General features: G+C 39.9%; 1 protein-coding gene across 1 annotated transcript; it reads right to left on the reverse strand.

Moving 5' to 3' along the window:
- Positions 1-694: 694 nt before the first annotated feature.
- On the reverse strand, positions 695-21,051 carry TMEM41B (transmembrane protein 41B). The gene is made up of 7 exons (XM_063117262.1): positions 20,922-21,051; positions 14,174-14,291; positions 12,145-12,273; positions 9,441-9,534; positions 7,027-7,131; positions 6,044-6,182; positions 695-3,811 (listed from the first exon to the last, which is right to left on the reverse strand). Exons 1-7 carry the CDS (start codon positions 21,028-21,030, stop codon positions 3,642-3,644), a joined length of 864 nt encoding a protein of 287 aa, XP_062973332.1. The 5' UTR covers positions 21,031-21,051; the 3' UTR covers positions 695-3,641.
- Between the last annotated feature and the right edge of the window lie 4,710 nt (positions 21,052-25,761).

Here is a 25,761-nt window from a genome sequence, read left to right on the forward strand (position 1 = left end):
CTCTTCAAATACTTGAAAGGTTGTCACACAGAGGAGGGCCAGGATCTCTTCTTGATCCTCCCAGAGTGTAGGACACAGAATAATGGGCTCAAGTTAAAGAAAGCCAGATTCCAGCTGGACATCTGGAAAAACTTCCTGACTGTTAGAGCAGTACGACAATGTAATCAGTTACCTAGGGAGGTTGTGGGCTCTCCCACACTAGAGGCCTTTAAGAGGCAGCTGGACAACCACCTGTCAGGGATGCTTAGGGTGGATTCCTGCACTGAGCAGGGGGTTGGACTCGATGGGCTTGTAGGCCCCTTCCAACTCTGCTATTCTATGATTCTATGAAGTGTGGGATGTCAGACTGATAGAAAACAATGAGGCAGCTGCCATTAAGTAGTAACGAGTTTAATTTATTGCGCTGGCCTTATTCATCCTATTCCAAATGCTCCGCACAGGTAATATTAACCAAAAATAGTAAATTTTTGAGCCACCAAATGCCTAGCCAAGAAAGAACGTATAGTGTACTTTACTAATATGTCAGAAAGACTTCCTTTTTCCCATTTAAAAATGTTTGTGTCTGTACTTCACACACACTTGCTACATTTTCAAGTCACACTTCAAGTAAAACAAAACTATTTGAGGTCTGTTTCTTCCCCCACCCCTCCAAAACCCCACCCTCATATTTAAAGTGCCAATATAATACAGCCACTTAACATTTATGAAATTGTTTTATTGTCAAATGCAAGAGACATGTAGTCATGTTTTCAGAGTCATACAACTCCAGACAATGTTAACAGCTCAAAATTTTACAACAGCTGAAAATCTTAGGATAGCTATTTTTAAAATGACTGCTTCCCTAAGAAAAGCTATTGTGTTTGCTGAGCCAACTGCATAACCAAAATGATTCCATTTTCAGTTTATTAAATAGGATTAAAACCATACAGCTCTGTAAACTCTAAGGCTGTTATGCAGTGCAAAGAGATATTTAAAAACTTGATCAGATCAAATCAAGATATACTTTATCCAGAACAGCGAAGACAGAATGGAAGATTAATTCTATGTTGACACAAATCAGGAAAGATATGACAAAACTCAAAGGGTTCAGCATCATACCACTGGCAGTAGTTGTTACAGATGTATTTTGAAACATTTCTGAACCCAACCTCTGTGAATAGATCTAAAAGGTATAAAATTCTACCTAGTTAAACATTTGGTTATGTCCCTATGTGGTTTTATTATAATTTAACTCACAACATAAAAAATAGTAAGGAGGCAATGAAAACCGCGTATGTGGAATACAGATGACGAAGCTTATTAATGTTTTTCCTGTGCATTTACAAATAATACTGCAATAAAATGACAATCCACATTATGTTACAAAAGAATAAAGTTGCAGGTACCAGTATCCTTCAATATTTCCCCATACTCCTATATTTCAAGAATTCCATTCAAAAGAAGTGAAGTAGGACAGAGTTACATCATAATAAGGTTGCAAAAACATATTAGGACTTTTTATTGTTAAGTTGTAACCCAGTTTAGTTAAGCATTAAGTGCAGTGCAACTTCAGCCACAGAATCCCCAACAACATCGATCCCGTAAGGGCACTCTTCCCTTTTACCGCTGTGTTTAAAGCAGACTATGGACACAATCCAAGTTAGGCATGACTAAAGCTCCATTCCACTGCTTTCAATTGGATTTGGTTACAAGTAACTTCTTCTGGATTGTGCCTAGTATTTTTTTTTAAGTGAACCATCATTGCTGTATTCTAAACATGCTAATATTATCTCTTGTAGATCTGATTGCTTGCCAACCATACTATAGACCTCAGAATCTTTTACTACTGAACCCATTATCCACTGGCTTTCACCCATGTGCACTACTCCCCATTCCTCAAAACAGCACAGCAGAAACCTGTAATGTTCTACAGCTTAGAATTAAAGCTCATCTGCTGAAGAGAAACAGCAGAGGACTTTTGATTCCAAATGCAAGGACACTGTGCACCTTAGATGGGTTGTAGACCATGTAGCAAGGGAATGCCATTTAGGGAAGAAAAGGAGTGCATAAACATGTATGGGGATGGAACAGGTACTATATGGTAGTTCTTCAGACCAGCTGGTAGATTGTGCACAACTACCTGCACATTAGGCTTTGCATGCTGGCCATGATTGAAAGAGGGACACAAGAGGCTGACAAGTAATCTGGCCTTGCTTATAACTATAAAATTGCTGGACTGGCTGTTGAGTTTACTGCATATATCTAACACAAAAAAATAATAACCATACAGAATAATCAGGACTAGAGACAGGCACATGCTTGAGAGGCGTTCTGAACTGGAACAGTATAATGAAACGCACAAATAGGGGGAAAATACTCCTAGGCAACAATAACAGTTATTCAAGAAAGGTATCATTACCCTTGGGGTGTAAAACCCTAACAGAGGACTTCTGAAAATGAATTTTAGCTTTGGAGTCAATTACCAGTTAACCATCCATCAGAAGAAGGACACATCTCCCTAGTACTAAGAACTATTTACAAGATGTACAGTTTGTACATGATAACCCTGACCCAGTGGATGTATGCATGCATGCTTCCTCTGCTGTGCAGACACAGAGCTTCCTTATGCTTAGGCACTTCTCATTCGTTTCAACTGCAAAGGTATGAAAATGAATGAGTTTGTGCTTGAATGGGCAACTTGTGGGCAATTGGAGCACCCCTAAATCTTTGGATCAGAGGCAATGAATTCACATTTTACACGGCCGTATTGTATAAATAAAAACCCAAACACTACATATGTAATTAACCTTAAATGATTTTTTAAAGAATTACCAGTTGCGGTTGCCAACTTTTTAAAAAAAGCAACTCCCATCTTTCTGCACTTCAATGTACATTTATAAATACATTCTGATGCTTTTTACTGTGTTATCTGTACAGCACCATGTACATTGATGGTGCTATATAAATAAATAATAATAATAATAATAATGTATGTGAAATACTGGCCAAAAAAAAAAAAAGCAAAGTCAAAACTCTAGCATTTTTACATGCCATGATAAAGCCTGATCAGCCCCCTCCCAAGTAAAGACATTAATATGACATCCATAAATAGAAAGTCACACAATACGTTTCAGCTTTTCCAGTTGGCATAACACAAAATGAAACCCAGGGACTTCTGAAACAATGGTCAAAGCACCTGTCCCTGCTCGCTAACAAGGAGCTCATTAACAAAGATACGATGCAGTCCATTACTCCACTGGGATGTAAAATCTGCTGTTCAGTTCATTATTATTTAGGGATTATAAACAATAGTGAAAAGATGAGAGTGAAAAAGGAATGAATTATTCACATTAAGCCATCACAAACAAAATCTGATAAGGCATACATATAACAGTTCAAATTAAATATTACAGATTAGTTAAAATTAACAATGCTTTTCATTCAAAAAAGAAGCTATGATTCACCTTAACTTTATTCCCGCTGTAGTTATTTTACCTTTGTGCCCTATAAATAAAACTGAGCAAGAAGTCCAGTATCATTTTTATCTCTTACAATTCTCTCCTTCTGAATTGAATAGATTGAATAGATTCAATAGAAAAGTGATCATAGAAATAGTGCTAATCCTGAGATGAAATATGGGAAGTGAAGATCCAGGCTGACCCTTATTCAAACTTTTGTTTAAGTTTCTTCTGGAAAACAGCAGGCAGAATGGAGAGAATAGCTAGAATCATAAGAATAAAAACAGAGTTCCAGGAAACTGCTTCACCAGCTGTTGTAAGCTGATAAAGTGTTGTACCTGCTTTAATTGCTACAAACGATGGTGGTGCGACACCTGAAAGACAGTTAAGAAAATGTATGAGAAACAATGGAAATCTTTCAACACAAAATGATATTCTTAGTATCACCAAAACTCATAGACCTTTACCCTCCATGATCCAAAAGTTTGGAAGGAAAAATCTATACACCTGCATGTCCTCTTCTGTCCTTCCTGTGCTTTGTTTTTAAAACATTTTATACATCTTTTTAAGCTGCCACGCTATTATTTATATCCCATCTTATAACAAGCATGCTTTGAAACAAGATGGCTTATAAAATGAAAATATAAATGCAGTATAAATCCTAAAAAAAATGCTTTTAAAACAGGCAGGTAAAAACAGCAGGAAGCCTGAAAAGCTTGTCAGAATATATTTTTTTTCTTTACCTAAAAGCAGGCAGTGATGTAGCCAGGGGAATATCTCTTGGGAATTTGTTCCATAACTTGGACACCACTATCAAAAAGGGCCTTTCCCAGGTACCCACCCAACGCATCACAGCCAGCAGCAGGACCTGAAGGAAGGCCTCTGTAGTGGAACCAAGGTCTTGGGTAGATTCATAATAGAGTAGGAGGAAATGTGGTTCTTGAGATATCCTCATCCCAAACAATTCATGGCTTTAACAGGGCAAGCATTTGAAATTGTGCCCAGGAGCAAACTGGTAAGCAGTGAAGCCATTAGAGAATTGTTGTAATATGTTCCGAATGGACAGCTCCTTCACAGCCACATCCTCAATCAGTTGAAGCTTCTGGATAGTCTTCATGGGCAGCCCCATATAAAGCACTTGACACTAAACTAATCTGGAAGTGACGAGGTTATGAATGACTAAGGACAAGTCAAATTTCACCAGGAAAGAATAGAGCTAACATATTTGACAAAGCTGGTAAAAAGCATTCTTGGCCACTGCCATTACCAGATACAGGTTTGAAATTGTTTCAGGAGGAACTCAATCTAGAACAGGCTAAACACTTAATCCAGGATCATCAGAACCACCAACAACTGTATTCTAATTTTGCCTGAATTAAATTTCAGCTTGCTTATCCTCATCCAATCTAAAACTACTGTCTTACTTGATACACACTGACTTGCTTGGATCAGAAGCTGCAAATGACAGAGTGGAATATCTTAAGTAAGCAGATGACATCACAGCTCAGATCTTCAGATAACCTCTTCCAGAGGTTTCATGTAAATGTTAAAAAAACATGGGAGGCAAGATGGTACCTTGTGTCTTCATGCAGGCCAACAGCCATGGCATGAAGGAATAGTCTCCAAGGTCCAACGTTTGTAATCTAGAGCCCAGATAGGACCACAGCCACTTCATAACAGTACCTCCCACCCCAGTCCTGACCTAAAGACACAATCCAGAAAGATACCATGACTGAAGGTGTTGAAAGCCATGAGAAGTTCAGGAGAATGAAGAGGGTTGCTTTCCCTATCTATCCCTTTGTGAAGGACATGCACCAGGACAATTAAGGCAGTTTCAGTTCCAAGCTCAGATGGAAACCAGATTATAAAGGATCCAAATAATTCAACAAAAACATAAAGATGTTTCACAACTACACATTTGTTCACCTTGCCCAAATAAGGCAAATTTGATAATAGGCAACAGTAATGTTAACCCATCAGCTCAAGCAATAACTTTTCAAGACTGGTTTTGCTACCACCTTCTTTAGGATCATTAGAACTGCCCCTTCCTGCAGTAAAGCATGTATTACTAGACCTGCCTTTAATAAGCCAGAAAGGGCAAGTGCCTCAGTTCTCTGGGTAATTTTGCCACATACTCAGGTTGCACAAACTTAAATGTCTTCAACACAAAGTGACCAGTTGGGGCCCCTGTGACAACTGGAACCAATTCTAAAATAACCATGGTAAGAGTGAATGAGAGTAGCTTTATGTGAAAAGTGTCTTCTGAAGTAGTCACATTCCCCTGCTGGCCAGATTAAAACAGACCTTTTATCTCTTTGAACAGATCTGCTAGATAACACTGGGCAGACACAATAGTGGTGGTGAAATAGGATTTCTTCACCACCATCACTGCCATGGGAGCTAGCCTGTGACTGGTTTTCAGCATTTCAGCTAATTTTTATTCAGCTATAAAATGCATTTCTTGACAAACAACTAACATAAAAACATACAAGAACAGAATATGCAAGTTATTCAAAATTTCTAAAGTTGCCCAATAGATGGGGCTATGTACTAACGAATCAAGCAGGAAGAAAAATAGAAGCTTGAATATTAATCGGAATTCTTACCTAGAAAAGTACCAATGAAAAATACTTTCAATGGGACATTTATTACAGGAGAGGTTATATTGATAAACCAATTAGGAAGGAAAGGAGTTATTCTCAAAAATATTATGTAGTTAATGAGGTGTTCTCTGTGTCGTTCAACCTGTGGGATATAAAAATCCAAATTAAAAGGATCCTATCCTAGAAACATAGCAGTTTAATAATCTTAATTGCATAATAATTCCTTTTGGAGGTGAGTACCATTCCTTAGGTAGCTAAACAAGCACTATCCACGCACATGAGGGAGGTATCAGCACTATGGGGAAATGCCAAGGTTTGCAGAAGTCAAATAACATTTAGGAAAAGAACATATGGGAGGGAACCCAAAGTCAGTCCAGTGAGGACTGAACATGCCCAATGACTGCAAGGGGAGCAGGATAGGGGGAGACAACCATATGGGAGTAGGAACATAATGACATCTTGCGGAGGAGAGCCATGGCTGACTGACTACAACAATGAACAGGAGCACTCCATACTGTAACATTTTGTAGATCCGATTTGTTCCCTCAAATAGTGCACACAGGAAGTTAAATACCCATCAGTTTGAAAGTGAAATAGGGCCATCTCAAATGTTTTGTACATGCTCAGGGGGCTCCCTATGTACGTAGATGTACATTTAACTTTTTAAAGAGCAACATTCAAATGACCCAGAAACCTGTATAGTCAAGGGCCCCCATGGAACAGCATATGATGGGGAATGGGTGGTTGTAGTGGGACAAGGAAATGTTGAGAATTTGGCAGGGCTGCCTTGTGCAAGCAGAAGTGCCTTTCTGCTCATCCATGACACCTCTGAATCCAAGCTACAGTGTCTTTAACACAACTACTATTTCGAGGAATAAAATCAATCCCTGCCCTCAGAAGCAGAAAAAAATGGGTGACATGTGCATTCCTTTCCTCTTATACTTTTAAAAAAATGTAGGACAGATGTTCCACCAAAGTGACCTTACCTGCTTTGACCATTTCACTGCTTTCTCTGTTAAATATCTATACACAACTGGCCTTCCAACTAAATAGGACAGCATATAACAGAAAGAAGCCCCGAGTCCAGAGCACTGCAAATGAATTGGAAATTTATATCTTATATAGATATCCTCAATATAATTGACATGCAATAATGGTATTTCAAATTATTTCTATAGCTAAGAGCTGACTGAAGCATGCATCACTATTCCATCTGAGGATTACCTTCAGGGTGCTGTACCATGTTTTATTTTGTTTTGTTTTTAAAACTGGGAGTGTAGAGAGCTAGCACATCTGGGAGAAAATTAGCCTAGAATATCTCTCTTCTCAATGTGATAATTTTCTACATGAAGGATGTTAAAAACAGAGCATGAAAGAGCATTCAAAGATGTGATTCCTTGCAAGCAATCTAGAATGGTAAAGTACAGGGACTCTACAATGTGATTTGGTTGAACTTATACTTCAGCTTTTGTGTAGTAGTGGATACACATTTTCCTAAAGATGTGTGAATGCATCTGCATCTAGAGCCATTGGTTGTTACGAGTGATGGGTTGTCCATGACTAGAACTGTATTGGGATAATTATTTCCCTAATACAAGAGCTTTGGCTATTGGGCAGTAAAGAAATGCAATAAATAAATATATAATACTTTCACATAGATGGTTCATTTGGAAAAACTGCCAACCTAGCAGCCCTTCCCCATTTTTTGGAAGTTTTTTCCAAGGCTGCAATCCTATCCATACATTGGAGTAAGTTAAATTGAACTGAATAGGACTTACTTTTGAGTAGGCCTACATAGGATTGCTATTTAAGTGAATGGATGTCATGACTATTGAAGCTGAACAACATTAGAGAGATAACATGGGTTGTAGCCAATGCCTAATTTAATTCTCATTCATTTCAATGAGCCTACTCTAAGTAGGACTAACATTAGTTCCAATTCCTAATCTTCAAATTACTGTATTTCCAATTGTAGTGTGTTGCTTACTTTTATAGCAAGGAAGGGGTATTTCTGTGAAACTAGCTTGGCCTTTACGGGATAAACCCTTTAAAAAACATTGTATGCAATACTGGTTGTTTGCCAATGGAACGGATTTCCCCTCCGCCATTGCAGCCACTCAAAATCTGCTCTTGAAGGTTGGAAGACCCTCTGGATAAGGTTTGAGGGGCAAAAAGTGGTGGGGGGGGGTGCAGAAAGGGGAAATCCTGATTCACAAGTACAAGTCTGCTTACATGATGCTGAATTTAATCCATATGCTAGGATTTTTGTAATAAAACCTCATGGATCAGAAGTTGCGAGATTCTGACACGAACCATCTAGTAACTTAAATGCTACTAATAAAATTATTTATTGGTACAATGTTAGCAGAATGATCAGCAGATATTAGATTATATAATTCAACACTCATTCAGAAAGTACTTCATTTCAGAAAGTTGGCCTCTTGACTCATCACCATTTCCATTTAAGTAAAAACAAACCAACCCCAAAGCCAATATCTGTCTCAGTAGTAGAAGATTGCTACAATGATTTGGTTCACACATGATGACAATCCATGGGTTGTTTAATTCATGGGTTGTGAAGACTGCATGCAGTGAGCAAGCATACTACCTAGCGACTGCTTGACATTTCTGCTTTGTTTCCTGATTCAAGTAATGTCCCATTCTTGGATGTGTTTACTGTGATGCCCAAAACCAGAACTCTGAGTTGAGGGAGAAACAACACAGAGTATTAACCCATAGTTTGTTGTTGGGTTAAAATACTGGATTGTTTGTCCCTCAACAATCCCAAGTACCAGGTTCATATGTCACACCAAACAACCCAGGAAATGGGCGTTCCTGAGTTATTTGCTAAACTGGAAATGAAATTAGAAGATGGGCATGTATTCAACCTGCTTTGCACCAGCTGCATTACTTGCCAATTTGCTTCAGGGTCAAATTCAAAGTGGTAGTTATAACCTTTATCTTTAGACCATCTCTTCTTTATGAATCCATCTGCCAGTTAAGGTCTACTTAGGAGGCCTTACTGTCTGTGCATTTCTGCAGTAGCTTTGAACAATAGCAACTAGAAATCAGGCCATCCAATAATTGGCCCATATTTATGGAACATCATCCTTCAACAGATCAGAAAAATGACACTTCAACAGTGTTTAAGAAGTGCAAGGCACACGTCTTCCATCAGACTTTTTGATTGCTTTTAATATTGTCAATTCTGTTGATTAAATTATGTTATTATTGTGTTGGTTTCAAATTGCATTTTGAACTTCCTGGAAAAGTGTTATAAAATTATTATTTTTTCCCTGTGCAGTAGTTCAATATTTACATTTGAATCATTTCGTAGCACTCAACATCTTCCGCTTTTACAGAACATATCAAATAGTAATTAATTGTAATTCATACTTACCAAACAAACAAGAAACAGAGCTAGTGGGAAGGGGTAGAGAAATCCTGAAAGTATACTCAGGAATATTGATCCAGGGATAGCAAATGTTTGCAGGCTGGATGGTGGTTTTAGTTAAGGACAAAATGATTTAGAAATTATATACATGCAGAACAAACCTACACGTTTATCCAGCAGTAAACCCCACTGTGTTTAATAAAGCTTTCTCACAAGTATATGTCCATAGAATTGCAACTTTAAAAATGTTAAATTAACACAATTTCTAAGAACAATCAAATAGACTTGTCAGCTTGACAGTCCTTTAGCATTCAAGAAAGCTATCAAGACTGATCTCTTCTGGCAGGCCTATCCAGTGGAATTTTAGGATGCTTTTAGGATGCTTTTTAACATTGTATACTATGTTTTTAATCAGTATTTTATGCTTGTTGTTGTTCCCCGCCTCGATCTAAGCAGAGAGGCGGGTAAGAAATATTATTATTATTGTTGTTGTTATATAAAAAGTATTATATGTACAAAGCAATTTACACTGTAATGCCCACTTACCTCAGAGTAAGCTCCACTGAACTTAATGGGGCTTATTTCTGAGTAGACATGTAGAAGACTGCATTGTTAAACATTGTTCTTCTACTATCTGAGGTGTGCATATACTGCTTAAGAATGTGGCACCCTAAGATTCTCTACACAGGGCCTCTTCATATGTTTCAATGGCAATATCCTTGGTTTTAGTTGCTAAAAGTTCCTCATATGGAAGTAATTATAGCATGACTCCAACAACTTTTAAATAGGTAATTGAGTCAAAGGCTCATTTCTCCAAGTGTTTTAACAGTATAGCAATAGCAAATTAGCATATTTTATCCCTACAGGAAATACACACCAATAAAAATAAAGCTGGTTGTTTTAGCAAGCAGACTATGTGTTAAGAATTGCTTTCAGAAGTGACTTCACAGCATCAAAATATTCCTTTATTTGAATAACTAAAAGCTTGAATGCCCTTGTCCCTACTGATTTCTTATGTGCAGAATTTTCAGATTAAAAACACAGGATTAAACCAGTTCATGTTAGCTTTCAACTTCTTAGAACACTATTTTTTTCCCAAATGTTAGTTCAATTATTGACTCCTATGGCATTCCATCCACATGCTTATACAGTTGGTTAATGTTCTGTTAAGAGAGACAGAGTTTATCCATTTTAAATGAATAAAGCAAGAAAGGATAGTGCTGTGCGTTCTGGGTTGACTTGAAACCCTGCTCAGACTTCATTGGCATCGTCACTATGTCAGCTTCATTCCTTCTTTATTTATGAGGGGGAAATGGAAAGAGTGGCTTCCTGGTCTGCCCAATCTTCTTCTGTCCACGCAGACCTTTCCTCTTTGCTTGCTCTCTCTCGCTCTCCCCCCACTCCAAGCCTCTAGCCTTGCTCTCTCCTGACCCCTTTCTCCACTTTCTCTCCCTTTCCCATACCTAGCCTTCTTCTTTCTCTCCATTCCTAACCTGTGGCCTTGCTCTTTCTATCCCACTCACCCTTCTCTTGTTATTTCTCTCCACTCCCAGCCATGCTTTCCCCCCTCCCTCCACCTCTTTACTACACTGTTTCTCCCCTCTCCTAGCCTATAGCCTCACTCTTTCTCTCGCCTCTCCCTTTGCCTTGCTTTTTCTTCCTGCCTGCTGCAGCAGGTTCAGGAACAAGAAGGAGAACCTGGTGACTTTTGAAGTAGTTTTTGAATGGTGCAGGGAGTGAAGAGCTATGTGGGCACCACTGCAGGCGCACACAGGTGCTACATGGGGACTTCTGATCTGGAGGATCTCATGTTCCTCACCCCTGATCGCTTACTTCAGTGAGGCATTCTTCTTAGTAAGTATATTTAGGATCACAACCTTAATCTCCTGAATTTAATTCCCCATTAATCCAATGCACTTCTATTTTTTCTGCCTTTCTGGTCCATTTTTATGAGAGAAAAATCTTAAATTCTCAAGAGTTCAGTATTCAATCCAGTTTCAAGATGGAAGCAAACTGAACGTGCGGGGGAAAGCCTTCCCATACAAGCCAGGGAGGTATGCAATTTTTAAAAAATCATATTAATTAAGAACACTTCTGGGTTGTATCCAATGCACTTCCTTTTATGGACAGACAAAAGGAAGTTGTGGTTTTAAGCTTCTGTCTTATACTGTCCAGAGAGCTTCAACTAGTGGGTGGTACAAAAATGTAATGAATAAAATAAAAAAATATTTCTTCACACGGTGCATAGATAAACTATGGAATTCACTTGTACAGGACGTGATGATGGCCCCCAGCTTCAAAGGGCGATGAGACAAATTCACAGATAATAAGGTTATCAATGGCTACTAGTCATGCTGCCTCCAGGATTAGCAGTGCCATGCCTCTGAATACCAGTTGCTGGAGAGAACAGCCGGGGGGGGGCAGGGTACAACACCCTTATGCCTTGTACTGGCTCAGATTCTGCATAGCTCTTGAAAAAGCTCCTCCCTTATGTCTTGCTTTTGGGTTTGCCAAAGGTATCCGATTGGCCACTGTGGATGCTGAACTAGATGAGTCCGTACCACATTGTTTATGGGTGGGGGAGGGTAACTTTCCTTATCCTAGGAGCCAAACCATAGTAAGCATATGGAGCACCACCATCGTGTAGGAATAAAAATGCCTAGAAACTATTTCACATCACATTCCATGGAACCATAGCTTAAAAGGATACAATACATAGGTAGCAAAATAGGCCACTAATACTTGAACATAGAAGTTATCCTTGTATTTAGAGAGAACTGTTCCTAAGGCTTTGGCATCATCCATGTCTCTAGGAACCTTTATACATTGTCTCTCCTCTCTGTAAGAAAAAAACAAATGTTACCAATAGATACAGCTATCAGTCTCCCCAAATAGCAAAGATTGGTGTTTGGGGAAAATGCACACAAGCCACAAATGACCTTATTGCAAGTGAAATATCAATCACACTATTTTGAGGTATTGACTTCTGCAATCCTGCTCCCCCACTGTGTACCAGTACTTTAATTGGAGCCGGCCCTAAACTACCACCACTGCTGGTTTGTAACCTGTTCAGGTTTCTGAGTCACTCCAATAAAAATCCAGTAGTGCAGAAATTACCAGATCATTTAAATAATCAAAATCTTTACCTCGCCTCCCCAGCAATTATTAACCAAAATTCAAAACAAAGCTCCTGCATCACATTCAGCAAAATAAACACTCAAGTATTTTAATAGTTCACAGCAGCAGATGGAACACTTTTTGTGCTTTAAAATAACATCATTCATAGTTTGCCATGTTTGAACTTTTTATCTAACTTAACTTTCAGATTAGACAAGCTTTTTATTCAAGGTTAGAGAAAAGCTAGTAAGGAACAGCCCAACCCTCTGTTTGTTTTCTTGGAAGCACGTAATTATTTTCAAGTATCTGTAGATATATCTTGGAAAATACTTACGGGACTCTTAGCAGAAACAAAGAAAAACTGCACAGACATGTTTATATTACAAATATAAACCAATTTTACACAAGTAATCTCTTAAAAATTCCCAGCAATCTCAAGCCTACAACATCAGGGTTCTTTGTGGGGGTAGTTTTGGAGAGAGGAGCTCTGACAGTTAAAAACCCACGTTGAAACCAGTATCAGCAGTGTTTATCTGTAGTGCAGATGTGCGCAGTGAAATGAATATTTGCTGAAGTTTTGCCTGATAACAAAAGCTTAAAGGGAAATAACTGTTGAACACACAGGATTGTGTAATTGACAGGAGTGAGCAACTCATATAGACATTTATTTAATCTCCAATCTTAGACTATGACTACCCACCTAGGAAATTTATAAACTCTGACCTATGGAAACAAAGACCAGGGTTACTCAGAAATTGATGTTTTGGTATGATATTTATACTGGAAACAATAATAGGGTTGCACAATGTATTATCTGGAGGGAAAACGTATTCTAATACTCTTTAAACTACAGTTAACTTGCTGATGGGAGGGCACAGGTAGAATACCTTGTGGGGTATTAGGAATTCCCAACAACAACACAAGACACTTTTACATTGTCTCTGTCAGGATCAGGCCCAGTCTCCCTGGTTTGTATTCCAAATCAGACTCGGAGGCTAAAGAAGAAGACTAGCCAAGACAGGGAGCGGGGGAGGAAATTCTCCAAGACTCTCCAGGAGTTTAGGAGGAATCTTCCCAGGAGCTTATCAGGCTGGATGCTCAGGGATCATCCTCCCTGCCTGTGGGAACTCAGTCTTTGTCAAAGGGGGAGGGAACATCAGAATTGACAGAGCCCAGAGTCCGCAACACGGTCAAGCAGGTGGAGTTGAGAAGAAGTAGAAGGCGGTCTGCTAGATTAGCCACTCACGAGAGGTTACAACTTGAAGACCCACGCTGAGGGAGGGGTTAGGTTAAAGCTTGTCGGATACTGTGGAAAACTGTCCATTTAGTTGATAGGCAACTGCCTTGCTTTGTTGGGCTAATTAAGCTTAGAGGATAGCTCTTAGCATTCACACTCTCTTCAGGTGTGAAGAGGTGTCAATTTATTGAATAAAGCTTTTGTGGATTACAGACCTCTTTAGTGTCTCACATCTTGGGGGAGGGCTTGGAATCAGCTTCTTTGTCAGATGGGGTGAACTTCTTCTCCGCCCCACTCCCCAAGACTTCTGTGGATCCATAAGATTCTCTAAATGTATCTGGCAAGAGTCTCTGGAAACATAACAAATTCTCTTTCATATACTTACTCACTAAGCTGTGGGAAGTTTTGATATACCAGAAACATAACAGAGGCAGCTATTAAGAAGATGCACACTAATATGAGAAGTGACATTCGTGCAGATCCACCTTCTTTATGGGCTTTTCCTGAAATGGAACAGAATTATGATTAATTCAAGAGTTTCCATATGATTACTTGAGGGGTTGGGATGAGGCTCTATATGGATTTTCCATACTTTTTTTCCCCTTAAACCATTTTCAAAAGAAGGTATATTAGAAATATGAGATCAAGAGAAACAAGAGTCAGTCCTCAATATTAAACTTAATTAAATGTGACTTTCTGTCTATACTGAATTGTTTAAAATGTCCTTCACCACTAAAATGGAGAGAGAAAACACAAAATGTTATCATTTGAAAACTTCTAAGTGAGTTGTTGATTATTTTAAAAGACAGTTTTGCAGAGGACTCTCAGCCAAAGAGCTCTAGTGCTATGGGTCTATTTAGATAGATAGCCAATTGCGCTAGCCCAGGAATAGACAACGTTTGATATCCATGGTGGTCACTTTTGAATGTTTGAACTGTCTTGGGCACAACCATATAATGGCTCCCATGAGTGGGTATGGCTAGCCAAAAGTCACCTGCCTAGAGGTATTCATCAGCAATCAAAGTCGCAGCAGTTAGAAGCTACCATTTCAGTCTGAAGCAATCCCAGCTGCCAATAAGAAAATATAATCATATTTTTTAATAAAAATTGGGAGGAGTAGGGTGTCTTGGTGGGCACCAAGGAAGGTATCTGGGGGTACATTGGTGTCCATGAACATTACATAGCCTACCCCAGCCTTTGCTATACCCATTTCTTGCATTTGAGAGTCAGAAAACTCCAATTCTTCTTCTGCAGCACAATCTGAAGTAATTACATGAATTTTCAGAAAATCTTGAAACTTGGGGCACACTCTGGCCTCTGCTACAACTGGGGGACCTAATGCCACTGGGGGGAGCAATATGTCCTGCCTCCCAGAACATACTGGCCCCCGTCCATAGGCCAGAGAACAAGCAGCTGCAGGGAGCTGGTTTCCCCTTCTGTGCTAGAAAGAAGACTCAGCTCCAACTGCAAGTTGCCCTGGGACTGCATAGCTGAAGGGAAGTTATATTCTGGCCTCTGACACCAGCCAAAGGAAGAAGGGGTAGTACGCTATGTATCTATGCATTCTTAAAGGATAGCCTAGCCACAGTCATTCATGTACTGGTAACCTCACGATTAGACTACTGTAATGCACTCTATGTGGGGCTACCCATGTATGTGGTTCGGAAGCTGCAGCTTGCGCAGAATGTAGCAGCTAGGGTGCTCACCAGGACACCTAGTTCTGCCCACATAAACCCAGTGTTAAAAGAACTGCACTGGCTGCCTGTTAGCTACCGAGCCATGTATAAGGTTATGCTATTATCACTGGATAGGCCTGCCAGAGAAGATTCGTCAACTTCACAGTCTTTGAGCATTTAAAAAAGCAATAAATGGATTTTTAAATGTATACTGTTGTTTTTATACTGTTTTTGTGTTTTTTAAATTTTTGTATACTTTTAATGTTTACTATTTTTAATTGTTGTAAACCGCCCAGAGAGCTTCGGCTGTGGGGCGGTATATAAATGTAATAAATAAATAAATAAATACTGATCTATTCTGGCAGGCCTATTTAGTGAAATTTTAGAATGTTTTAAGGATGTTTTAATCATGCATGCTATGTTTTTAATCAGTTTTAATGTGTTTTATATTCACTGTTGTTCCCCGCCTCGATCCAAATGGAGAGGCGGGTAAGAAATATATTATTATTATTATTATTATTATTATTATTATTATTATTATACAACTTGGGACCAGGATATCTAGCAGACCGCCTTCCCTTATATACACCCAGGCGACATTTACGATCTTCAGAGGAGGCCCTGCTAATCATCCCAACATGGAAATAATGTCACAATGAAGAACCTCGATGGCAGGCTTTCTCTGTAGCGGCACCCACCCTCTGGAAAACCCTCCCTTGTGCAGTTCGGGAGGTGGAAAATGTATTAACTTTTAAACGCCTCCTAAAAACATATATTTTTAAACAAGCCTTCCCTGGACTGTAATTTATTCTGGTTTTATGTGATTTTAAAGTTTTAATCTGAATTTTATGGTTTTAGTTGTAAACTGCAAAGAGAACTTAGGCTGTTGGGCAGTATAAATATGTAATAAATAAATAAATAAAAATAAAAGGCAGGGAGGCCCACTTGTCCACATCAGATGATATTGCTGAGATTATGTAACTTCAAGAATTAGTAACTGAATTTGCTCCTTCCCTCCCCATTCCTCTTTCTTTTTGTATCATACCTATTATACTGTAAGTCTACAGCCAAGGACTTGCTTATCTTTCAATATCTGCACAGTGGTTGTTTTTTTAGGTGCTTTTAGTCACACAATAGAACTAGTAGTAATGAGGAAAATCTACACAACAGTTTGAGCCAAGACCCAGGCTCAAGTGAAATCTGTTTCTTTGGTCTTAATAAGCAAACAAAGTTCATCATGATTAAACCCATTGATGTCAACGTGTTTTATGTTTAGATCAATTATATAAAGCTCCCGGTATGAGAGTTTAAATGTAAGGACTAATTACAGTAAAATACTATGCATAATTTAATATTTTGAGGAACACACACATCATTCTGACAAAGTGACTCATGCTTGTCAAATCTGCATCCCCAGCTTCAAGGGACTTCTCACCTCTTTAGGGGTGGTGGTAATCAAGCAATAAGTTTATCACTTATTAAGATTGCCTCAGCTGACAAATATAGGAAATCTGTTGATAGTTGATTGCAGTTGTCTATTTTACTCAGATAGGCAACTGTATGACAGAGTTATTGCATAGCAAACTGGCTGGATCACCCAAACCTACTTATCTGCTCAAGAGCAATAATAATCCCAGAGTGTGTATTGCAACTGATGGTGCCATGATTGAGCAATGTGTACAGCATATTCCCTCTTGTGATAGGACATGGTTATGAGTTGGCAGAAACAGATGATGAAACAACCATATAAGTTCTTTAAAAAGTATATGTCAAATCATAATAAAAGTACTGAACCTAGTAGTTTGCCTTAAAGTCAGTATAGTTCTTGTCTAGCATGCTTTTCTATTGTCTTGTGACAACAGAAGGCACAGCATTTGTACACCTCCTAACATTTAAACTTTCATTCTCTCAAAATTCAGAGCCCCCTGCTGATTACATGAGGCACAGAAAGAAATTGTATACTATCATCACTGTCAGGACTTTATAGAAAGGAAGTCTTTATAGAAAGGAAGGAAGGTATTTTTTTTCTTGAAGTGGGCAGAATATAAACAAGGAAAACAAGAGTTGTGAATTATTATGTTCTTAAGTTGATGGTGTTAACTGAAGTATGAAGGATAAGGTATCAATACTAACACTGCCATCAGTTTGAAGTTCAAAAGGAAAGACGTCTTCAGAATTATGATTTTCTTGTTAGTGGTATTTTTAATAGTTTGGTTTCCATTATGCTAGTTTCTAACAACAGCTATTGTACTGCCAGCTAAACAAACTTTCAGGTTTGCAATGCACTATTTTTTAAAAATTTTTAATATGATTAGAGTGTTCCTACACAAGGAGTACATCAAGACGCAATTTGGAACAAATTTCATTGCAAGTATATTTTAAAAATCATTAGGACCACTCAAGAAACATTACATGTACTGAAAGTGTACATTTAATTGCAGTCAGTGATCAACTATAGTAGAAGTCTTTATCTGTAATTAAAATTCAAGTTACAACTACAATTTGGCAAAGGCACTTCAATTACCATTCCTATATGGGGGGGGGGGGGGAAGATTCTATAAAAAAGTGATATAGAGAACACTATTTTGATGCACTTTTGTGATAAGCCCATAAACCGGAACACAGTTCTTAATTTAGTCGTTGTGACATATGCAACATTTTTAATGTCTTTGATCCAAGGATTTCACTTGAAGGGAATTAGTCAGAACAAGTGAAGGGTTAAAGCATTTACTATACTTCCTCAATTCCTCACCCACAACTCTGATAACATAGTTAATTTACAGCACAGGATTAGACACTCCAAGTGAAGCAGTATTTAATAGCTATGCCAGTTTGGGGTGTGCTAATGATTTTCTAATACAATGTAGCACAAAGTAACATTGCCAGTTTAGAACCATTACATATTTCAATACTCTGTCCTTGTAGGCCAACCTTCCCCAACCTAGGGCCCTTCAGTGGGCTCAGAGATGACGGGAGTTGCAATCCAACACATCTGAGGGCACCAGGTTGGAGAAAGCAGTTGTAGACAATAGATGTCAAAGTGTCCTTACTTGTACTCAGCTACTATGGCTCCCAATTTTAACAGGCAAAACATCTGAGTCTTTATTAGCATTATCGGTGTCTGGCCTATAAATCTTTTCAAAGTAGATGTTAGCCAATAGCTAAAACTTTAAGATGGATAAATTAAAAGTATATAAATTAAAACTTCAGATATGAAAACTCTACTTTAAAGTGAGGGCTTTGTGTAGCCAGTTCAATCTTTGTTTACAAATTCTCTGCAGCAGTTACAGAGAGCCCAGTCCTTTAAAAAATGGTTACAGGCTCAGTACTTTCACAGCATCTGCCTTCTATGCTTTGTGAGAACAGGTATTCCATTACCAGAGTTCGATCTACAGTGTGATGTTTTCAAGATATAAGCATATGAAGAAAGTTAAGGGGCCTACCAGTAGGGACAAGTGGGGCAAAGAGAAAGTTGCAAAAAAAACTTTCACTAATATGCTGAGAGAAAACAGTTGTCGGAGAGAAAAAAATGCCTCCTTTACAGAGTAGACCACAGCACCCCCCAAAACATACACACTTCATCAGTATCCTGTACCAGGAAAATGTATTTGCAATCTCTATATGTGTGCTGATAAAACATGACTATTGTAATTCAACAATCTCTCCTCCCCAATCCCCTCCCACATCACATACTACTGTACTGTACTGTTTTTATTGTAATTGGAATTGTTTTTAATGTTGTGATATTCATGCAACATTTCTTCCCAAAGAACCTTTCCTGCAGAGACTAGACATCTTCCATCACTGATGACTTTATTTTTATAGGACAAAAACCAACTGTGTTTTTCAGCTAGTAGAAATGATATTATGCTAGCAGAAACTAGGTTCTTACCTCCACACAATGGGAAAATTCAAAAGTTCCACTTGCACAGCTGCTTGCGCATGAGTTTACACAACCATTTTCAGGACTGGGCCATGTCCTCCACTACTGCACACTCTGCTAACGCAATCCGCAAGCCCTTGCACAGCTGAAAGATTCAGCAGGGCTCTGCTAGCGCTATCTGAGTTTGTGGAGTGACACCACTGGATTCTGCCCATAGGCACCAGGGCTGGCCCAAGACATTTTACTACTTGAGGCAAAGAACCTGATAGTTCCCCTCTCAGTTCTACATACAAAAGCTGACCAGAAAAGGAAGTTGAATCTTACTTCAGTGCTGGTGATAGCACAACATGCTCCACCACACCTAGGGGACCCAGAGCAACCTGTGAGGCACACTTTTAACACCTTGCTACCACCCCTCAGCATCAGCCAACTGAGGTAGCCACCTCATTCTGCCCTAATTCAGCAGCTTTCTCCACCTACCCAATAGCCATGCCAATTGCCATGAGAGTTGTAGTCCAACACATCTGGAGGATACTAGGTTAGGAAGACTAAAAATGATATTGTGGACATCTCTTTCTAAGGCAAGCACAACATCTGGGCCAACTTTATTAACGAGAAGACCTGTGAAGACTTGAAAGAAGTTGTCTAATTGAGCGGTTCAGTTGATATTGATGGTATTAAAGACAATGAACAAGTTTGGCATGGTATGATAACCTGAATGCTGGAGTTATATGTGTATAAAGTCCCATTGTCCTAAGTAGAACTTACCAGCTCCATGTGAAATTAGCTGTCCCCAGTTGACTTGCAAACTTAACACTTGCAATACACAGCTAGTAGCAGGAACTGAGGTATTGGCTCACTTTTCTACGCTGCTTACTCCAGACTATTTTCCTATGCTTGTAGTGAATGTTCTGAAGTCTTCCTTCAAGCAGGAATGCATATTATTATTTATTTTACTTAAGCATTTTGTTGTTGTTGAGGGCTGTCTGTTCTCAGAAGATAGATTGTTTGACTTATAGCAAATTTTCCCAATAACACCCACATAGATTTATGACTAATGAATCTGGGTCACCTGCTTTTAAAACTAACACACCTCATCGTATGTACATCCGTCCACACCCACAAAATCCAGCAAGTGTTCCAAGTAGGGCCTCGGACAGGCCCCAAGAACAGGACTGAACTTGAAACACAGCAAACGCGAGAGTCCCTTTGAGCATATACAGAGTCCCGGAGAAACTACGACAACCAGCCCATTAAGGGCTTTGTGGGAAGGTGTCTTCGTCAGAGGTCTCGATTTCCAGGCAAAGCTGAATCCCGGCGCTTCTGGTAAATGACATTAAGTCATGTTTCTCTGCACAACACTTTTTCCTCTGACTCATCCTTTCTCCTCCTGCCCCGGCGCTTGACAGTGCCTCATGTTCAGAGCCCACCGCAGACATTTCAACCCGTAGCACCTCCGTCGCAGCCTGCTTCGTCCCAGCGTCACCCCACGTTTGCTTACACACAACACACACTCGTTCTCACACACACATACACGAGCTCCTCCTCCTCCTCCTCCCGCTTCTACTTCCTACCTGCAATCAGCTGCTGATGCTGTTCCAAGGCAGCCTCTGCCTCCTTCAGCGCTGCCGTCTCCGACGGCCTCCCCGCCGAGCCCCGGTGTGGCGTACCACGCTGTGCCATCGTCCCTTCCCCACAACACCAACCAAGTCGCCGGCCGGCAATTGCACAGGCCCCGCTCAACCTTCGCCGGCGCCAAAACCCGCGAGAGCAGGCGGGATTGGTCAGGCCACGCCACGCCACGCCACCGCCTGATACTCTCGGCGCAGGCGCGGAGTCGATTCCGTCGGCGGAGCTGATGATTTCTTCCTCCCCTCAGCACTTTTTCCCTCAATTATTGGAGGAGTGATGCGCACGTTTTCGAGCATATACGGTAGGGCTCGGTTTCCTTCTCCACAAGGCGCCGAACCTGAAGTAACTGCGTGTTTAAACGGGTGCCTGCGGTAATACAAAAGTGAGCCGCTTGTAAGCCCGATTTAGCACAACGGGACTTACTTCCGAGTAAATAGGCATAAGCGATGCTTGTGGTTACAGGATAAGCCCGTTTTCTCCTTCCGCTCCGAATGACCCTGGTGTGCAAACACCCTGCGGGATAACAGGACAGTAGATTTGCAGGCCGGATTTGTGTTTGCTTTCGGAAATAAGTCAGACCGTCTTCAGTGGAAAGTTATGCACCTGGTTTTATAGGGCCCGATGTGAGGACTTTTTTAAAAAAATATTTTTCCAAGCTTTTCAATCGTATATATTAGTTGTGTGTTTTTAAAAGATATGTTGTATTCTTTGCTATTGGTTTTATTCTGTTTTAGATTTTATTTTCATGTTGTATTTTATTGTATGGTTTTTATTTATTTTTCCCCTTGTGAACCACCCAGAGAACTTTTGTTCTTGGGCAGTATAAACACTGAAAATAAATAAAAAAATAAAATTGCACAATTGCATTACACTAAGGCTGAGCAAACTGTGGGATGTACTTCTGAGCAGAAATGTTTAAGTCTGGGAGTGCTCAAACCAACCACACAAGCCCATTTTTTCAGACTTATTGAACTTCATCCCAGCGGCTGTAGGGAGAGTCCTAAATGCAATCTGAAACCATCACAGCATCTGGAAGAGTCTTATTGGAATGACTGCAACATCCTCCCACATCCCATGTTAAGACTGACTATAAATGCAAACTCCATGGCTATAACATTAGCTACGTTTTTCCTTCTCTTTCTTGACCCCTTGGATTTTGCTTTATTTACCAGCTAGCCTGATTAAGACTTCTACAGAACTTGAAAGCTTGAATGCTATTATGTGGCCACAGAGCTGGCCTAATAAAAGTATAATCCTAATACAGATTTTAACATTTTTCTTATGGAAAAGAATAACTCCCTTTAATTATTATTATTATTATTATTATTATTATTATTTATTACATTTTATATACCGCTCCATAGCTGAAGTTTTCAAAGCAAGTCTGTGATTCTGCCCAATAAACACAATAATGCCACAGCAAAGCAGAAATATGAAATTTTTAACCCCATTCTAAAAATACACACAAACACCTAAGTCTAAAAATTGAAAGGTGGGATAGAAATAAGGGGCAGGAAAATGTGTTTCAAGGAATGCTGCTATGTAGCACCATCTTATGGTTCTGACAAGACGATTGCTGGCTCAGTGCAGCTTCAGTCAGTGCACATTAGGTCAGCGTAAACTGCAAGATCCAGAGCTCACTCAGCAGGACAGTGCTAACTCAGTTATAAAGCTATAATAGGCTAGCCAGGAACTGCAACACTCTTCACAGAATCCAAGTATTTATTTATATTTATTTATTTAAGCATTTTTATGCTGCCATTCAGCCAAAAAAGGCTCTTACGGCGGCTTACAAAAGTATTTCTTGACAGTCCCCTGCCCACAGGCTTACAATCTAAAAGACATGACACAAAAGGAAAGGGGACTGGGAGGGAGGAGGAGGACACCACATCCAGAAAATATTCCCCACATCACAGCACATCCTTGTGACATTTGGCCAGTGGCAACATAGTGTCACCTGTCACAACATGACATGATAGTGACTCCTAAGTAACAGCACTGCACTGCACTCCTATCTCTAATTATTACACAACAAAGAATGCACAAGTGCGAGACAACACTGTTCTTGTGAGAGGCACAAGAACAGGAAGCAGCAGCGTTTCTTTCCCAGGTTCCGTCAGCACTGATAATTCAGCCCAGGCATCAGGAGTAGTGTAGAACGACAAACGGATAACTCCAAAGTGGTGCAAGCCAATATATATACATGAGGACAAACATGTTTCAGGCCAGAGCTATTTTTTAGGAGAGTTAATTTGTATCTAAAGCAGGGGTCCCCAACCCTTTTGAGCCTGTGAGCACATTTGGAAATTTGAAAAATTCTTGTAGGCATCAGCACAAGATGGCTGCCATAGGGCATGACTAGTCCAGGCCAAATTTCTTTCTAGTTCAGCACCCTGTTTCCCACCATGCCCAACCACTTTCCTATGTGATGCCCACAAGGAAGACATGGGTGAAATAGTACCCTTCTGCTCGTATTGCCCAACAACTGGTATTGAGAGCATACTGCCTCTGACATGTTTCTACTGAATCTCCCACCAATCAGCTTCAGAGGTTGACCCTGGGTTCTAGTGTTATGAAAGGAGAAAACACCTGTCAGCCCTGGCTCCAGGCTTGAGAGGAGCTAAACGAGCTACCTTTGGTGGGTCTGTACCATCACACACACACACACACACACCGCCAGCACCTGTTCCCTGCTACATATTCCTTCCCACTTCCTTCCCACTTATTTTTAGCAGGTAGCCTTTGGTGCCTAGTGATCATGCTAATTAGCACCATGCTAATCACAACACTCTTACACCTGACATTCGTATGTTGAGGGCATCACTAACACACCAGCAATAGCCAGTACATGCGTACATTCCAGGAAGTCCAGTCACCTCTTCTGCCTGGATTACTTCCAGTCCCTACAAGGTGGGGGGCTGATGGCAGCACCAAGCAGAACTCCTGGCCTGCACACATTTACTGGATGGCACCAGCATGCTAATAACACCAACCGCCCAGAGAGCTTCAGCTATTGGGCAGTATAGAAATGCAATAAATAAATAAAATAAATAATAAATAAACCCTTCACCGGGTTGGGGTCAGCATCATTTATATGGTGGCTACTAATATATACAACCTTGTGGGCCTATAGCTCTGCTCAGCACCGGCATCACTCAGCTGAGCCGCATCGGCTGTGGTGATGGTAGCACTGTCAGCCTAGCAGCAACAGCAACAAATTCTCCCATGAGCCCCAGTATTTGCCCCACCATGCCGGGTGCTGGAGCTAGGCTGATGACTTTCCACATCATGCATAATTTGATAAACTTCAATCATATTGCCCCTTACCTTTTTTTCTAAACTAAAAAGCCCCTAAACATATAACCTTTCCTCAAGGAGGAGTTGCTTGATTAACTTCTTGGTCATTTCGGTTGGCCTTTTTTGCACCTTTTCCAGCTCTACAATATCCTTTTGAGGATGTGGCAACCAGAACTGTGCAGATTTTCCAAATGTAGTTACTCCATAGATTTCAGTAGAGGCATTAAGATATGGGTATTTTCTATTCCTTTTCCTAACCCCTTACCCAAGGATACCACTTTCTCCTCCACTGCATACAGAACAGCAAGAACAATAGGTTCTCCAACACAGCTAGTATAATGTATACTAGCTATCAGTACTGGGTATTGTTTACTGACCAATTAATATGTCTTGTGTTTGTTTAAATTCCTGACGTTTTAAATTAACTGTAGCTGAGTTAATATAGTATTGTAATATTGAATAATTACAGCTATTGTAGTTGTTTATTTTTGTGAACCGCTTTGACCACTATGTATTGTAGAAAATGTGGTGTACAAATAAATTAACTATCACTATGGGCCTGTTCAGAAGACACCTTAAACCACAGCTTTAACCATAGAAAATAAGGCAAAAAGCCTTATTCACCGTGGTTAAAGCTGTGGTTTAAGGTGTCTTCTGAACAGGCCCTATGACTACTTACTAGCCAGAGACACATAGAGCTGTCCTACTATTGAAGTCAAGCTAAGAGAGAACAGTCTGGATGACAGAGCAACCAGTTAAAAGCCAGGCAGGCAGAAAGCCTAATTATATACCATTGTGATTCTCAGTTCAGATTAGGGTGACCAACTGTCAGGATTTCCCCAGATTTGTCCTGGTTTTTGTTCTTTCCATGGTGTCAGGGGGGATTTTCTATAATTTTCAATAATGTCCTGGAATGACACACCTTCCCCTTTAAGGCTGCCATTAGCATGGCAGGAGTGAATGACATGCTTTCTTGAGGCACATCATTCCCCTCACCCCGAGCTCCAATTGAGGTCTTAAAGGGGAAAGTGGGTCATTCGTGGACATTATAGAAAAGGCTCCAATTGGAGTGGATGGTGGTGGTGCAGAATGAAATCCTTTCCCCTCCTCCACAACTGGGTTCTTTAAGGTGGCGGGGGAATAACGTACTTTCTGCAGGACTAAGAAAGCTGCTTCCCCACACACACACTAGGTGTCCTCTTTTTTGGTTTCCCAAATATGGTCACCCTAGTTCAGATGCAATTTGATATCAGGGCTGAAGTAACTTCCATCTAGTACTGTATCAAGAAAACCACAACAGGATGTACATGACTTAGTTACTGACGCAATATTAACACAAGTTGTGAAATACCACACTAAAAGGCCAAACAACAGTTAGTTGTTTGGCCTTAGTTGGTGGTGGGTGGAATTGTAAGGCTGGACAGAAATACCTTACAGACAACACTGTAAGGAACGAAAGAACTCTGGCTAATATTAAGCTAAAAG

This window comes from Elgaria multicarinata, chromosome 2, assembly GCF_023053635.1.
Source record: "Elgaria multicarinata webbii isolate HBS135686 ecotype San Diego chromosome 2, rElgMul1.1.pri, whole genome shotgun sequence".
Classification (NCBI taxonomy): domain Eukaryota; kingdom Metazoa; phylum Chordata; class Lepidosauria; order Squamata; family Anguidae; genus Elgaria; species Elgaria multicarinata.

Bases quoted from the DNA above. Each gene is read 5' to 3' on its own strand.
- TMEM41B (XM_063117262.1), bottom strand. From the start codon at position 21,030: ATGGCACAGCGTGGTACGCCACACCGGGGCTCGGCGGGGAGGCCGTCG. The intron at 7,132-9,440 runs GTAAGTATGAAT...ATTCATTTGCAG, and splicing joins CTCTGTTTCTTGTTTGTTTG to TGCTCTGGACTCGGGGCTTC. The intron at 3,812-6,043 runs GTAAGAATTCCG...ACTGTCTTTCAG, and splicing joins TTTCATTGGTACTTTTCTAG to GTGTCGCACCACCATCGTTT.